We start from the raw sequence: 17,382 nt of genomic DNA on the forward strand, positions 1-17,382 counted from the left end.
AGGGTAAAACCAAAAAATGAGAAAAAAACTCACTGTAATGAATCGTATGGACTTTTTTTTGTATAAAAACAGTATATCCAAATAATCTCTTGTGTCACCAAGAAAAGAAGTTCATTTATTCACTGTGTAGCAGATTACACTTAATATGTATACAAAAATTATCAAAGACAGTAAACCAATCCTACGTTGAGAAGGAAATCAGACATATTAGAATTTAAGTGGACTAAACCATAGCTGCCTACAGGATAAAGTCATAATGAAAAGAAAACTAATAATCTGGATTTTTCTAACTATCAAAATGGTTGGCATCTTCTTAAAAAACTGATTTTTCAATCATGTATTAACCTAAAGGTATAGCATCATGTTTGAACTGAGTTGCCTATGATATAGCTCAGCATTTAAATTCATGTTCTTAAAACATACTTAACAGTACCATTTACATCTGATTATTGTTAGTATTTATAAAATGAGGTATTGACAAAGATGTGTATTACATCCTTCCTAGGACTCTTCTATTGACAAATTTTTTTATTATCAACATGGTAGTATTTTAGTAAGCATACCACTCCACACTATTTCTTCACTCTTCTGGAAACTTTAAGCTTTATTGTTTTGACCCCGTTATCAGAAAGAACAGAGAAAAATGATGTGCTTGTAGACAACTAATAAGACTCTTCTTGTTATATAAGTAAAATCTGAGATCAGGGACCAAAATTTGATGAACATTTTTAGTTAGTATTTAAAAATATTGTTTATTGTATCCATATTGTGATATAGGGCCTAACAGTCTTCAATCTATCAAAGCAATTTATGATTATCTACCTTACATCAAGCAGGAATTAAAGTTAACCCAAGGACATAAATGCAATTCTCCAGTGAGTCACAAAATCATTGCTTCAGTCATAATTAATCTAGAAGCAATACATTTCATAGGCTAAATATTCTTTGCCAAAACATCCTCACAGCAATAAAGGAGGTCAAAACAAAGCTATCTTGTGGTTGAATGTTGTGATGTAAAAATTAATTTAATTAATAGAAAATATATTACATCTCCAATAAAGTATAAACCAAGACATTGCTCACCAGTAATAAACACTCGACTCTCATTTGTAGTGGTTAGGTAAAGCAGTTTAGGTACTTGAGTGTCATTCCTGACAACTTTCAACTGTGTACACACGAAATACGTCACTGTAGAAAATGAAAACAGTTATGAAGAAACTTCTGCCTTTCGAAGAGGACATACCAAGATCAGTATCTAACACAGTGCTTCTCAAACTTTAACGAACATAGGAATCACCTGGGACAATTGTTAAGCTGCAAATTCAGATTCAGTAGTTTTAGAGTGGGGCCTGAGATTCTCCACTTCTTAATAAGCTCTCGGTGATATTAGTGTGGCCAGCCCTCTGACCACACTGGGAGCAACAAGGATCTAACACTTACCTTCTTCTTTAGATAAAGGATCTAACACTTACTTTTCCTTTAGAAAGTACAATGGCTGCACCTAACTGAAGTTACTGCTTGCACAGTTGAAGACGGCAAGTCTCTCTAATCGGGCATACAACTGAGTGTGAACAGTTATTTCCTACAGAGAAAAAACGCTTAGTTTCTCCAGGATGCTTTTACTGATTAACCCAATCTAACACTGATCCCTGAATTACTCTTGACTCCTTCCACCAGATAGGGGTATACGCTGTTAACTTGAATTTCCTTATGCATGTGTTTATCTTAATTAGACTTTAAGCCTCCATGACAGGGCTTATACAACCCATTCTTTACTATTCACCTTGCTGAATTGTTTTCAACTGTCTATCAATTAGTTAGGTAAAGTTTCATTAAGCCAACAACATTTTTTTAAATTTTAACTCATCACATGCCAAAATGGTTATGGTCGTATGAACTAGGAAATGAAGAAATAAATGTAAATACTTGTATCTCACAATAATGGTAAGTTCTCATTTGAGATAATACTTCCCTAGAGTATGATAATAACGATAAATTCATTTACTGTAACTAACATTTCCTAATTCTTTATCTTATAGCAACAAAAATAAAGGAAATCTGTTGAAATGACTAACTCTCAACTAACATCACTCTTCCTTTATTTACAAAACTACAAATATGTCGCTATTCATGGTTAAAGATATTGATATAGGAATATTACAGAAACTTCTAATTCTCATTTCATGACTGTTAAAAATCAGACATTCCGACCTGACACCTTCTAGCTGTTTGACATCCAAAAAATTACTTAACTCCTCTGGACCTTTGTTTCCTCACCTGTAAACTATAAAAACATCAACTTTTAAGAAGGTAACTAGGAGTACAAAATGAGATAACATGTACAAGCATCTGGTACATAGCAAACACTCAGTATTAGTTCTCCTTAGTTTTTCACTCTCCTTAATCAAAAGTAAAAAGATTCCCTACTACCAAAGGAGTCTGGTATTATTCTAGAAGATACTTGATCATGTTCCCCTTCATGGGCCTGAAGCCCCCTCAATACTCACCACTCATTTGATAATTTTTTTCATCTTGGTCAAAATATGAACATAAATTGCAAATGTTGTCAACTACTGTACTAGAGTAAATCTCACCAAGGTCTGTATAAGGCTTTCTTAGAAAGATGTATTTCCCATTATCCGAAGAAATAGAACATGTATACTTGGCAACATTTCTGTGAAAAAATCATTATCTAAAACTTGTGTCAACTTGTTTCAAGTGGCTACAAAGAGAGAGGGCCCTGGCCATAAAACCCACCTAAAATGAGGTAATGGAATTGTCATGAGAAGTCATCACTATCAATCATTTATGCCCTGAGAGAAGTTACATGAGAAGTCATAGCTCCACTCACCTTGGAAGCCCATGCCTTGGTTTTGGCTAAAATTCTTTCTGCCCTCTCCCTCAATAGCTGGGGTGAGGTTTAGCTCCATCCAGATATATTTTAAAATTTTAATCTCACAAGCGGATGGTAGGTAATATCTGAATGGTGTGGAATGCTATTTTGCAATAACCAATAAAGGTGTAGCAGAACAACTCTTTATATGGTCTCTAAGTATCCTGATGCTCTACAATTTTTACCTTGTTGATTTAAAAAATTACGTATGGTCAAGATTGGGAGTTTTCCCAGTGTTGGCAAACATTTAACAATCAGTATTTTATTCATATAATCATTTGAAAAAATAGTGAAATAACACACTGCAGCTATAGTTTTGTAGCAGTACAAGTTGGTATAAGGAAAAATTCACTGAAGTTGTTAAAAAGTATTAAATATACTTTTTTCTTATCATAATAGATCTGAAGCATACCTTAAAATGTTTTCAAATGAATAAAGTTAGTGGGAAAAATACCTCTGTATCTGAATAAATACAAGGGGGAAAGGTCAACACCAAAGTAACCAAGATATTGACCAGCTGGTATAACATTGCCAGTGTAATATTAATTTAATACTCACATGAAATCATACTTACCACTGTCATTATTTAATTACACAGTCTGTCAATCCTCTACCAGTTAATTCGATATTAGTAAAGTCTTCATTGTCTTTTTTGTGGTCTACTTAGTCAATTTCAAAATGGATTCAAAGGGAACTGATTGCCTATGTTTTAGTTTCACTGAATGTTAAGCTTTTATGCCTGAAATGCTAATAATGAGAATTGATAAGAGCACCTGTTTTCTGAAAAACTGGTTTCAATCCCAAATTAATTCTGACTAGACAACCAGAAGGTGGTTAGTATCTGTAATACCAAATATAATATTAATACAGAAACAATTTAAACATGCTATCACACTGCTTGAATTTGCTAACTCTGTATCATGCCACCCTGTAAATCAGTACACACTTTAACATTTAAAGTTAATGCCCCCACTTCCAAAAATAAAAAGATGCAAATACTGGATTGAGTACTTGGGTAAATATTCTCAAAGATTTCTGGCTGAGATGTAGAAAACAGCTCCACTATAAATGGCTGTTCTGAAGTCCCATCAGCGATGTGAATCCAACGATATGACCAAAAATCTTCACGGTTTTCTATATGGATAGGATATTAGAATAAATGAAGGTAAACAATTATGCATATATGAGCACAGAACTATTCACCAAAATATTTTTTATGGCTTTCAATATTAAAAGCTTACCTTTCTTTTTTGACCGCTGGACCCTTCCTACAAAAACTAAAATGCCAATAACATCACAGATGTGATTTTCTGGCATATCATCCAGTTCTGACCTAAAAAAAGTAAAATTGTTAAATATTATATCTTTAAACAGTGAAGAAGCATTCTAAAATTATGATTGTGAAAATATATATCTATATAATTGATACTGCATAATTTGGGGTAGATTTTGAGCAACAATAATATACTGTTTCAGTGGCTAAAGTTAAAAATTAAAATATTTAAGGTATTTTACACGAGTATTCTACCTTGTGATAAAGCGGTGATTTAATTTTGGCAATCTCCATTCAGGTTTCACCTGCTTTTCTGGAATGATAATTATGTTAGTTGGAGGATCTCGAAGGTTCAGGCAGATTTCTGAAAAACAAATATATTACTTTAATGTGACATTTAATACAGATAAAAGAATATACATGTGCACAAATTACACAGCAAAATATTAGACTGAACTCTTTTGAACCCACCACTAACCCTAAGAACTAGACCATTATCAATAGCTTTCTTCTACTTATTCCTACATTATCATATCTACTTATCTCTTGACCAAAGGTTAGCCATTTCTTAGATTTTGTGTTTTATCATTTTTCTTAATTAAAAAAAGGTTTTTGTCATTTATATGTTTTTGCCCAAAGTACTGTTTGTTTTGTTTAACTTTATATGGATGAACTCATACCATATTCAGTGTTCTAGGGCTACCCTTTTCACTCAACATTATGGTCCTAAAATTCACCCATGTACCTGCATGGAGTGCTTTTTTTTTCTTATTCCCACTGCTGAACAATGTTCCAGGGTGTTGATATATTACAATTTTGTTTACCCATTATCGTGTTTATGGACATCTGGATTATTTCCTGTTTTTGCTATTACAAACAGGGTCACTATGAACTTTTTGTACATATCTCCCTGTGCACCCAGGCAAAATTGTTCTAGGGCATTATACCCAGGAAGGAAACCCTGGATTGTACAATGTACAAAAGTTCCACTCTACAGGCTAATTCTAAACTATTTTCAAGTAATTAACCTATTTATAGTTCTACCAACAATGTGTAGGAATGCCCATTGATCAGCATCCTCTCCAAACTTTGCTACTACCAAATTTATTTTTTGTCAATTTAGTGACACAAAATGACAATTTGTTGTGGTCTTCATTTGTACTTCTCTTATTACTAATTATGTTGAATAACATTTCATATATTTATGATTCATCCATGCATCATCTTTAATTTTTTTTAAAGATTTATTTTTATTTTAGAGAGAGAGAGTGGGGAAGAAGGGCAAAGGGAGAGGGAGAGAGAGTCCTATAAATCGACTCTGCACTGAGCATGGAGCTGGAAGCAGGACTTGATCTCATGACCTTGAGATCCTAACCTGAGCCAAAATCAAGAGTTGGACGTTTAACCAATTGCACCACCCCTGAGCCCCTCATGCACCCTCTTTTGTGAAATACCTGCTTGTGTCTTTTGCCCACTTTTCTATTGAATTTTTATCTTATTTTTTTAAGATTTTATTTACTTATTTGAGAGAGAGAGAACACAAGCAGGGGGAGAGGCAGAGGGAGAAGCAGACTCCCTGCTGAGCAGGGAGGCAGACACTGGGCTCCAACCCTAGGCTCCCCAAGACATTTAACTGCTTAACCACTGAGCCACCCAGGCGCCCGTTTTTTATTTATTTGAAGGACTTCTTTATATATATTGGATACTAATACATTGTTGACTATATTATTGCAAATATATTCACCCATGTGTGCATTGCTTTTTGTTCTTTTTATGGTGTCTTTTGATGAAAAGAAGTTAATTTCAATGTAGGGGTAGCGGGGGGTCACAGGTCGTGGGGGGTAGGTTCCCCTCTACACTCCCCCATGGAGGAGGTGGCAGCCCCAGATGCTCTCATCTCCTTCGGTACTGAGATGAAGGTGCTACCCTCCCCTGACCTCACCCCAGCTCAAGGGGCGGCCGCCTATGAGGTCTGCGTGGGCCTGTGAGCAGAGGTGACCAGGGCCAGGGCCAGATAGTGGAGGGGACACCACATGGGGAAGCCGCATGGCCGACCTCCAAGTGGAGCTGGAGCTACTCTGCCAGGGTATAAAACTTAAAATGAGAATAAACAGTATTATTTACAAGGAAATGAGAATGAATAAGTCATCTCTAACCGCTTCCAGCCTTTTTTTCATAAGAGAGATCATATTAAACTTACATATTTGAAGATTGCATAATCCTGCCTCCAGCACCAGTGGTTTGTCTGTTGTGACTCACAAGAACTTTGGTAACAAATGAAATGATCCGGGAGCATGGAAAATAGGACTTTTACATTGGTTTGGGAATGGCTATGAGCTCTAGCATTTTCATTGGCGGGAGTTTCATTTGGGGAAAAAAAAAAAGTCTTCTGTGACTTGCCAGGAAAGGCTCCATGAGAGCAGGTCAAGGTGGCCATGCGTATCTTCAAGAATGGTTGTGGTGGGCTGGATTGCTATCAACGGGAGCAGGTGGGGTGGCCAACCTTGTTGCATATGCCTTTGCAGCAGCCACCCTAGTGACTCTAATAGGGCCTCTCAGCATCCTCGTAAGTGCCATTCCTTCTTCATACTTTCTAAATGAGAGACTTAATCTTCATGGGAAAAATGGATGTTTGGTTAAGTATTCTAGGATCTACAGTTATGGTCATTCATGCTCCAAAAGAAGAGGAGATTGAGACTTGAAATGTCTCACAAGCAGGGAGATCCAGGTTTTGTGGTCTTTGCAACACTTGTGGTCATTATGTCATTGATATTAATCTTCGTAGTGGGACCTCGCTATGGACAGACAAACATTCTTGTGTACATAACAATCTGCTCTGTAATCGGAGCGTTTTCAGTCTCCTGTGTTAAGGGCCTGGGCATTGCTATCAAAGAACTGTTTGCTGGAAAGCCTGTGCTGCAACATTCCCTGGCCGAGATCCTGCTGCTGAGCCTTACAGTCTGAGCGAGCACACAGATTAATTGCCTGAACAGGGCCCTGGATATATTCAACACTTCCATTATGACTCCAATATATTACCTATTCTTCACAACATCAGTTTTAACTTGTTCAGCTCTTCTTTTTAAGGAGTGGCAAGATAAGCCTATTGATGATGTCATTGGTACTTTGAGTGACTTCTTAACAATCATTGTGGGAATATTCTTGTTGCATGCCTTTAAAGACGTCAGCCTTAGTCTAGCAAGTCTCCCTGTCTCTTTTTGAAAAGACGAGAAAGCAATGAATAGCAATCTCTCTAACATGTATGAAGTTCTTAATAATAATGAAGAAAGCTTAACCTGTGGAACTGAACAACACAGTGGTGAAAATATCTCCCAAAGAAACAGAAATCTCACAGCTTTTTAAGAAAAATGTAATTAGGGACGCCTGGGTGGATCAGTCAGTTAAGCGTCTTCCTTTGGCTCAGGTCATGATCCCAGGGTCCTAGGATCAAGCCCTGCATTGGGCTCCCTGTTCAGGGGGGAGTCTGCTTCTCCTTCTGCCTGCAGCTGCCCCTGCTTGTGTGCGCTCTCTCTCTCTGACAAATAAATAAAATCTTTAAAAAAATGTAATTAAAAGGTTAATCTATAATTGTGCTATAAAGTGAATTTGAATATCAGAATGTGTCTGAAAAAGCACTGCTCTCAAAAAATGTCCTCTAGAGACAATCTTTTAAAATGACCTCAGTACATGGCCAATTTCTATTAACATTGTATTATTGTAGAGGTACTTTAAATTTTCCTTCACCAAAATCTAAATGCACTACAGTTTTAAGTCTATAAAAATGCTTTATTTTTTCATTGGTGATGAAAATCTGAAATGTACATTTGTCATCCGCACTCCATCAATCCCTGACCACTTGAAGGCTTTCTGATTTAAAAAGGAACAAAATCTTCCTAATACATTATCCTGTGATTTACTTTACCTATAAAAATGAATCCTGTTTGATGAATTATTTTAATTTCGAAATGTTAGTTTAAGAGAATCCTAAGTTATTAAATGAAGAAAAACTCAATTTACCCAACAAAAAAGGGTAGGAAGTTGCCTGATGGAGATGTTTCTCATGCTGTGACTTATCACCACACATTTGATGATCTTCCTATTCCCTGATGGCACCTTGCTAAACCAGTGCATCCTGTGTCTATCAGGCTGCAGCCTGACTGGTTTCATTCTTCACTTTCTCTAATCCCTTGATACCTGGAACCTTGATTACCATTTTACATCAGCTCTTGTATTTTTCAGTATATTTTCATAATGAGTTATATTGTCATTTAGATCCAACAACTCTGGGAAATAAAGTCAAAAGACTAATTTCTTAAATTTAGTTCATGTTATAATAAAAAGATAAATTGAAACCAAAAAAAATATTTCAATGTAAGTTGGGTTTCTTAATCATTCATTTACAAATGCTATTTCCTGTGTCCTAGCCAAGAAATCCTTCCTTAATCCAAGGTCAAATGCCTATTTCTCTATAAGTTCTTTTAAAAGTTTTGCCTTTTACATTCGCTATATCTGGAGTTGACTTTTTATATGGTGTAAGATAGGGATATAATGTCATTTTTTTTCTCAAGTATGTAATTATTTTTTCCAATACTATTTACTGAATAGTTCTTCCTTCCTTGATGATCTGTATAGCACAACTGTCATATCAAATTTTTGTGTGTTTAGGGCTATTTCTCGATCATATTGTGATTTACTGGTCAGTTTGTCCATACCTATACCTATATTACATGGTCATAATTTTTTTATAATAACTCATGACATTTGTAGGAGAAGTCTTTACCCCCTCGACAGCCCCCTATTTTCTTCAGAACTGTCTTGACTAGTCTCTATAATTATGTGCCTCCATATAAATTTGAGTCAGTTTGTCAGTTCCGGAAAAAAAAATCTTACAGAAGAGCACTGAATCTGCTGATCAGTTTGGGGGTACTTGACATACTTATGAAATTGAGACTGATTTCCTACCTGGGAACATGGGATATTTCTCTATTTATTTAGAGGGCTTTCTATCCCCTTTTATGCAGTAGGTAATATTTTCTAAGAATTTTCTGTTTAGCAAACAAAGATTAAAACAGGATGAAGAGGGGGCGCCTGGGTGGTTCAGTCAGTTGGGCATCCAGCTCTTGATTTCGGCTTGGGTCACGATCTCAGGGTCCTGGGATCAAGCCCTGCATCAGGCTCTGTGCTGGGTGTGGAGTCTGCTTGGAATTCTCTCTCTCCCTCTGCACCTCCCCACCCCCCCACATTCAAGCATGCTCTCTCTCTGTCTCAAAACAAAACAAAACAAAACAAAAACAAAAACCTAGGATGAAGATACTTGATTTCTCATCTTGCCTATCAGCAGCCATGTGATTAGAAAATTCACTTTACCTTTAAGAGTTTCAGTCTTTTCATATATAAGTGAGGAAAGTTTGTATTACATGACATGACATTACCTTGCACCTACAAAATAGTTTGCATTTTACAAAGTACTTTCATAGTCATAGTTACCTGATTACATTTAAGTTCCCTTCCAGCTCCAAAATGCTAAGATTTTGAATGAAATAAATAGCCCCTTCCCACCAAAACCGCAGATACTTGATGCTATTACCTCAATGGGTACTATTCAATACAGTCTGAAAAATCTCAAGATTTTAAAATGTTTATTTGGGATGCTAGCTGAATACTATTTGATAAAAGGTAGGACAGAATTATATGCCAAATGACAATATACAAAACCATACATTACTAGCAAATATGTCCTATGTTTTACAAGAGAATTTTCACTTTTATAGGCTTCCATTTATTTGGTCTTTAAAAAATTATATCTTAGTGTCTATAACTTGGAACTACACATGTAAATATGAAAAAATAAATCAAGATCAATTACCCCAATAGTTTGTCTTTCAACATCAATACCTAGAAGGCAGTGATGGTACCACAAACCCTTATTCCCTTACTGACCAACCCTGGCCCCCAATATACACTCTTTCTCATATATCCTACTCATAACATTTAAACTACCCTGGTATTATTTGTAAACCCCACTCACACTTTCTTCTCTCCAACTCATTCTCCCATTCTCCTGACCATTCATTCTTTCTTCAACTACATTTCTGTTTATTTCCTCTCCCCTTTTGTTCATCACATCTTATTTTTACTGTCATTAATCCTTCATTTTATGGTAATCTGTTCATCTTAGTGATCTGTACCATTAGACTATTTTTTATCAAGGTTTTATTTAAATTCTGGTTAGTTAACATACAGTGTAATATATTACCCTGTTCGACTAAATTTTTTTTTAAGGGTAGAACTCTGTATTACTTATCTTTGTATCTCTTGTGTTGAGCATGGTTTACAAAACTGTCATTTCCCTTCCAAAGATCATTAATCCATTTGAGCTTTTTAAAGACCATAAGGCAGTATTCTCAACTCTAGCTGTACATTAGAATCGCCTGAGGATTTTTAAAGGCACATCAATGTCTTGGTTCCCTCCTCAGAGTAACTAAATCAAAATCTCTGAACCTGGCATGCCTATGGTTCTTTCAGGCTCCCCAAGCGATACTAATGTCCAGCCAGGGTTGAGCTCTGCATATATGTGTAGGCTCAGCAAACTATAGCCTGCAGATGGTTGCTTGTTTTTGCAAATAAAGTTTCACTGTAACACAGCCATGCCCATTCCTTACATATTATCTCTGTTTGCTTTCACTCTATAAAGGCAGAGCTCTGTACTTATGACAGAAACTATATTGCCTTTATAGAAATAGCTCGCTGACCCCTGATAAAGAGGGAAAAAGTTCCATTCCTTATTAAAAAGGTCTGGGATAAAGGAGACTGATGCTAACACTGATAAAAAGGAAAACTGTTTTAAAGACTAAAAGAAACATTTTCAATATATCCTCATCTAAGCTTCTCATTTAAAAAAATAATTTCTATATTTGCAATTATTTACCTGAGAGTATAAATAGCCTCTCACATCTAAAGGGAGTTTCCATTATGAAAATCTGGCCCTGTAATTGTGTATAGCAGAGGTAGCATACTGCTTGATTCAGTTTCAGTGTTACGTTTTAGTAGCTGTTTATCTATTGACCACATGCTATCTATTGTTCTACTTTCCATATGTTTTTAAGGTTTAGAAACAGCTATTAATACCAGACACATTTCTAGATTTGCCCACAGCCATGTAAAAATTGTGATTTAAATGAATTCTCTTTATACCAGAAAAACAGTGTATCTCATAAAAAGAACACTAGGTTAGGGGTCAGAAAAACTAGGTTTTACTTTTCACTGTGCCAGTGATTAAGTGACATCAACAAATTTACTTACCTTATCTGTTATTGACAAATGTCTCAATTTTTACTAAAGCATTTTTTTCCACCTAGATATGCTTGGTTGTGGAAAGAATTTACAAATTGACAGACATAATAATACATGTTGCGAATTAGCTTCTTTTTGCCAGTTTTTTCCTGTATTCTCAAGTCCCAACATCAATATCAGTTTAATTTCTTACCTTTCTATAATAAAGAGCAATGAGATAATGGACTAATTGTACTAAACTACTAGGTAATGACTTATTCATCCAGCAAGACATGATTGATGTCTACCAAATCCTTAAGATTTTAATAAAGAATCATATGAAATTTTTGTAAATAAACATATATTTAAGGAAACAGTGAACAAAGGCTATATTATCTGCACATTCTCTAAGTAATTAAGCTTAATGTATTAGTAGGGAATTTAAAATACATAGAATTACAGGTCCAGTATAAAACTAGTATGAGCCAAAACAATACTTAAACTTGAGTGATATAATCTACCATTTTGAAAAATGGAAAGGCAAAAAATTCATATCCACATCTGAAAACAACCACTTAATAATTGTAATGCTCCAAAAATATTTAGCATGATGCCAAGATGTCAAAACTTTGATTTCAATACTAATTAGGAAAAGCCTTTTCAAAATTGCAGCAGTTCAGTTGCATTTGAATACCGACTGCAGGCTAGATAACAGCAATTTATCAATTTTAAATTTCCTGATTTTGATAACTGTACTGTGATTATAGAATAGAATGTTCCTGTTCTTAGGAAATACACACTGAAATATTACTGAAGTGTTTTGAAATAAAGGGGTATGTGTGATGGCTGCCACTTACTCTCAAATGTTTCAGAGGACAAATATATATATAGAGAGAGGTGGGGAATGATAAAGTAAAGGTAAATGTTAACAACTGTTGAATCTGTGTAAAGGGTATATGGAGTTCTTTGTATTATTCTTTCAACTTTTACCTAAGTTTGAAATTATTTCAAAATAAAATGCCGACAAAAGCCTTTTTGAATAGCACCTTACAGTAACAGAAAAGTATATTCAAGTCATTAATTTAGTATTATAATACAAAAAATAGAACAAAAATAAGTACATCCTAAGTGGAGCTCATTCATTAATCAACAATAAATATCTCATACTGGGCGCCTGGGTGGCTCAGATGGTTAAGCGTCTGCCTTCAGCTCAGGTCATGATCCCAGGGTCCTGGGATCGAATTCTCCATCGGGCTCCCTGCTCCTTGGGAGCCTGCTTCTCCCTCTGCCTCTCTCTCTCTCTCCCTCTCTGTCTCTCATGAATAAATAAATAAAATCTTAAAAAAAATATCTCATACTATTTCTTCTTAATAAATGCAATAATAAATAATTTATTAAGCGATTGCTTAAAATTTGTATAGATACAGGAAATTAAAAGTTCCCCAGGTTCTAACAGATTCAGCAATTTTTAGGAGCCTTTGGCTGATATGGTACTTTGCAAATTTATACAAACAAAATAGCCATAAAACAATACATTTATCGAATACTTAACCCATTGTAGAAATTAGTTTGATCTGTGGATCCACAGGCAGAGGCTGCATCCTGAATGGATAGCTCTTTTTAACAGAATAATCCTGAAGCAGAAGAACTAAACCAACCCGCAAACTTTTATACCATTCAGGACACAGGGCATTCCACATAATCACAGACACCGTGCCTGAACTGTCAGCAACTTCTAAAAAGGTCTAGAAAAAAAGAGTGAAAAAGCACATGCATATTTGTTACTTTTATCTCAGGGCATTCTCATTTTAAGAACAAGAAAGCAAAACTATAGGGGAATGACTGCATAAGTTATGATATAATCTGTAACTATGAAAAGTTATGAGTTTTAGTGATAGAAAATACTTAAGGAAATGTTAAGTGATACAAAATTGTACGTACAATATGATTTCCATTTTGTAAGATAATTTAATATATGACATAGTCATGCAATATAGGATATGCGTACATATACACATAGATGTGAGATACGTGCATATATATGTTACGTATATACGCAGACATGATATATACATACAAAAAAGGGAATAAAACACTTGGATATTAATAGTGGCTCTGGTAGAATTTGGGGTGATATTACTTACCAGTTTTATTTATATAGCTTTCTGCATTTCCCAAATTCCCTCAAAGTATGTATAACTGTTATAATGAAAGCTTAATAAAACACCTAAAATAATTCTTGATAACACATGAAAAAATGGTAAAATGTTAAATAAGAAACCAAACAGGACAGAAATCAAGAAGGTAGTTCTCATTGACATTTGATGGCACCGAGAGTCAAGATAACAGAAAAGTATCAGCTAGATTTGACAATGAGAAGGTCTCTAGTGAGTGACCAGCTGAAGAAAAAAGTCAAACTAATTGTGTTGGAAAGTAAATGGGAGGTAAGACAGTGAAAACATCTAGCAGAGACTATTTCTCCAAGGAGCTTGCCAGAAGAGAAGAAGAGAGGAGTCCTGAGGTCAAAGGAGATTTTTGTATTTTTTTAAAATGAAAGACTAGAGTATGTCTCTATGTCTCTATGCTGGTGTAGAAAGCACAAGAGAAGAAAAGGTTGAAGATACAGAAAAAAGTATGGAGGAGACCAGCTGAATCAGAACTACAAGGTACCAATACAGAAAGAATTTCTTTTTGTATAAGAAGTTACATAGAAAAATACCTTGAAAAAGACATGTATGTATGTTTTAAAAATTATTACATTAAACTTATAAAATATTATTTGAACATAAATTATCCTAATATGGAGTCAGGTCTATAAGCTATAATCTATAACTATTACATGAACATGTAATCTCTTTTCATTACTTATACCTGGTACGGCTCAATCATCTTTTTATCAGGTTTTCCATAGTATCGCAGTTTCGATTTATGCAAGATTCTCACAAGCAATGCAGGAAAATTCCTTCTGTTAGCCCAAGTCATTTCAAGGTGAGACAGGGAAATTATTTTGGTATCTAGAATAAAAAGATAGGATAGAAAAAAAATCCTACTTAATATGTCATGTAATTTAAAAACTGTAATTTAAAAATGGTAGCTAGATCATCCCCAAAGCAACTCTTACCTACCAGCTAAGCCAGTCTATATACTTCTCACATACAAAACTTAATAATACATGCTATCCTTAATAATAATAGCTAATATATAGGGGTTCCTGGGTGGCTCAGTCAGTTAAGTGGCCAACTCTTTTTTTTCTTTAAATTTTTTATTGTTATGTTAATCACCATACATTACATCATTAGTTTTTTTTTTCATGGAAGAAATATTTTTCTCATACAATTGCTTTATTTTTTTAAATTTTTTATTGTTATGTTAATCACCATATATTACACCATTAGTTTTTGATGTAGTGTTCCATGATTCATTGTTTGTGCATAACACCCAGTGCTCTACGCAGAACGTGCCCTCTTTAATATCCATCACCAGGCTAACCCATCCCCCCGCCAGAACCCTCAGTTTGTCTTCCAGAGTCCATCGTCTCTCATGGTTCCTCTCCCCCTCCGATTTACCCCCCTTCATTCTTCCCCTCCTGCTATCTTCTTCTTCTTTTTTTTCTTAACATATATTGCATTATTTGTTTCAGAGGTACAGATCTGTGATTCAACAGTCTTGCACAATTCACAGCGCTCACCATAGCACATACCCTCCCCAATGTCGATCACCCAGCCACCCCATCCCTCCCAACCCCCACCACTCCAGCAACCCTCATATGAGGAATTCTTAATCTCAAGTGGCCAACTCTTGATTTCGGCTCAGGTCATGATCTCAGGGTCGCTGGGTGTGGAGAGCCTGCTTAACCTGTTTAAGATTTTTTCTCTCCCTCTGCCTACCACCTTTCCAACTCTCTCACGCGCATGCATTCTCTTTCTCTAAAAAAAAATAGCTAATACATAAATATGCCTTACTATGTGCCTGGCACAAAGGTAAATACCTATATTAACTAATATACTATTCCATCTTGAATGTCCTCTGCCTTGTCAAACTGGGTAATTACTTCCTGAAAGACTTGGATCTAAACTCATCTCCCCCTGGGTGGCGGGATGGGTGAAACAGATAAAGCGGATTAAAAGAACACATATTCTGATCAGCACTGAGAAATGTATAGTTAAATCATTATATTGTACACCTGAAGCCAATATAACATTGTATGTTAATTATACTTCAATAAACTCGTCTCCCTTAAGAAATTTTGTGGGAAAAACTCAATGCCACGGAATATTTTCCCACCACCAAGCACTTACATGTTTAATTTATAGAATTGTTTTATGACATATTTCTGTATTGCCCTCACCATTGTTTTATATGTGTAAGTTCTATATTTCCCAAACATGCCAGACATAGTCCTGTACCAGGGCCTTTGCACTTACTCTTCCCTCTGTCTGGAATGTCTTCTTAGATACCAGAGTGACTTCCCTCCTCCTCTCCTTCAAGTTTTGCTCAAAGGTCACTTTCTCAGTGATGTTATCCCTTACTACCCTATTGAAAACCGATCCCTTTTCTTATGCCCTGTCCCATCTTATTTTTCTACATAGTACTCATTATCTTCTCATATGTCATATAATTTACTTTGAAATTTTAATCTCCATGCCTGCTGGCAAATACAAAAACTGCTTAAAAGCCATTCACCATCTTTAAAAGATTAACTTGTATTTTTTATTTTATTCTTCCTTGGGTTAAGAGAGGTTCCATCTGCAATTCCATCTACATTTTGCTCTCTCATAGTCCAATCCCAACTTTTAAAACCTGATTTTGTATTTATTCCAGTATTTCATTTCACAAGATATCTCCCACTTATTTTAATTTACATAATGCATCACCTACTCAACATTTTGATATGAAAACCATATTTGTAATTTCTTTTTAATAAGAATTTAAGTGGAATGTCGTAGTTACACCTGTATCATAAAAAACATACTATTTTTAGTCTTCAGATATCTTGTATAATTTTCCTTCTATATTCTTCCAAAACATTAATAGCTCAGAATCATAGGTCCTAATATTTTCTCTGACATAATTGATTTCCTTTTTAATTAGGTCAGACGAATTTTGGATCAGTTCTGAATTATCTGAAATGTACGTGGAACACTCTTGGTCAATGAAGGCACATATGCTTTCACTAACTAGAATAAATTCAAGAGTTATATGCTTTTGTAAAACCAGAGTTCTAAAAGCCACTGCTTCCACTATAATTGAGTCCACAGAGTTAGCTCTGATCAGACATCTGCCTGGTTAATGTTTTCCCAGTGGGGTTTTTAACTCACATACTTCATAGAATATACATATCCCTCAAATCCAAAAAGGAATTACAGGCTATACACAGACAATGAAGAATCTGTATAAATTCATAGAAATGTGTTCATTTTCAAAAGAAAGAATGAAAATAAATAAACTAGATATTCAATATAAAATGTTAGATAGCAAGTTATGGAACAGTGATTCTCAAACTTTCTGGTCTCAGGAGTCTTTACATTCTTAAAAATTACTGAAGACCTCAAAAAGCTTTTATTTATGTGGGTAATATCTATCAACACTTGCCATATTATAAAGTAAAACTAAGAAATAAAAAATCATTCATTAACTCCCTTAAAAACAATAAACCTATTATCTATAATATAAATATATATATATTTTTTTGAAAAAATGTCTCTATTTTCCAAAACAAAAAATTCTAGTGAGAAGAGTGGCACTGGTTTATATTTTTGTAAATCTTTTTAGTGTCTAGCTTAATAGAAGACAGCTGGATACTCATATTTCTTTGGCATTCAGACTGTTTCAATGTCACATGTCCTGTAGCTTCTGGAAGAGTCCACTGCATACTTTCAGAGAATTAAAGTGATAAAAGGTAAATGAAGTCTTAGTATTATTATTATGAAAATAGTTTTGATAT

At 34.9% G+C, this 17,382-nt stretch overlaps 1 protein-coding gene and 1 pseudogene across 2 annotated transcripts in view; one reads left to right on the forward strand and one right to left on the reverse strand.

Annotated features, from left to right (window-relative positions):
• The window catches only part of RADX (RPA1 related single stranded DNA binding protein, X-linked), an 88,743-nt gene that overhangs the window by 64,834 nt on the left and 6,527 nt on the right, over positions 1-17,382 (reverse strand). Inside the window, exons 2-7 of one of the 2 annotated variants that reach the window (XM_025853677.2) lie at positions 14,310-14,452; positions 12,991-13,183; positions 4,422-4,530; positions 4,135-4,226; positions 3,905-4,027; positions 1,084-1,188 (exon numbers count right to left, since the gene is read on the reverse strand). In XM_025853677.2, coding sequence (XP_025709462.1) covers positions 1,084-1,188; positions 3,905-4,027; positions 4,135-4,226; positions 4,422-4,530; positions 12,991-13,183; positions 14,310-14,452 — 765 coding nt within the window. Of the gene's footprint in view, positions 1-1,083; positions 1,189-3,892; positions 4,028-4,134; positions 4,227-4,421; positions 4,531-12,990; positions 13,184-14,309; positions 14,453-17,382 lie in introns of both variants that reach the window. The other variant, XM_025853676.2, reaches the window with a different exon arrangement.
• LOC112810174 (magnesium transporter NIPA2 pseudogene) lies at positions 6,133-7,537 on the forward strand (annotated as a pseudogene).

This window comes from Callorhinus ursinus, unplaced genomic scaffold (genome assembly GCF_003265705.2).
Source record: "Callorhinus ursinus isolate GAN/ISIS: 27379988/994484 unplaced genomic scaffold, GSC_fseal_2.0 scaffold65, whole genome shotgun sequence".
NCBI classification, from domain to species: Eukaryota; Metazoa; Chordata; class Mammalia; order Carnivora; family Otariidae; genus Callorhinus; species Callorhinus ursinus.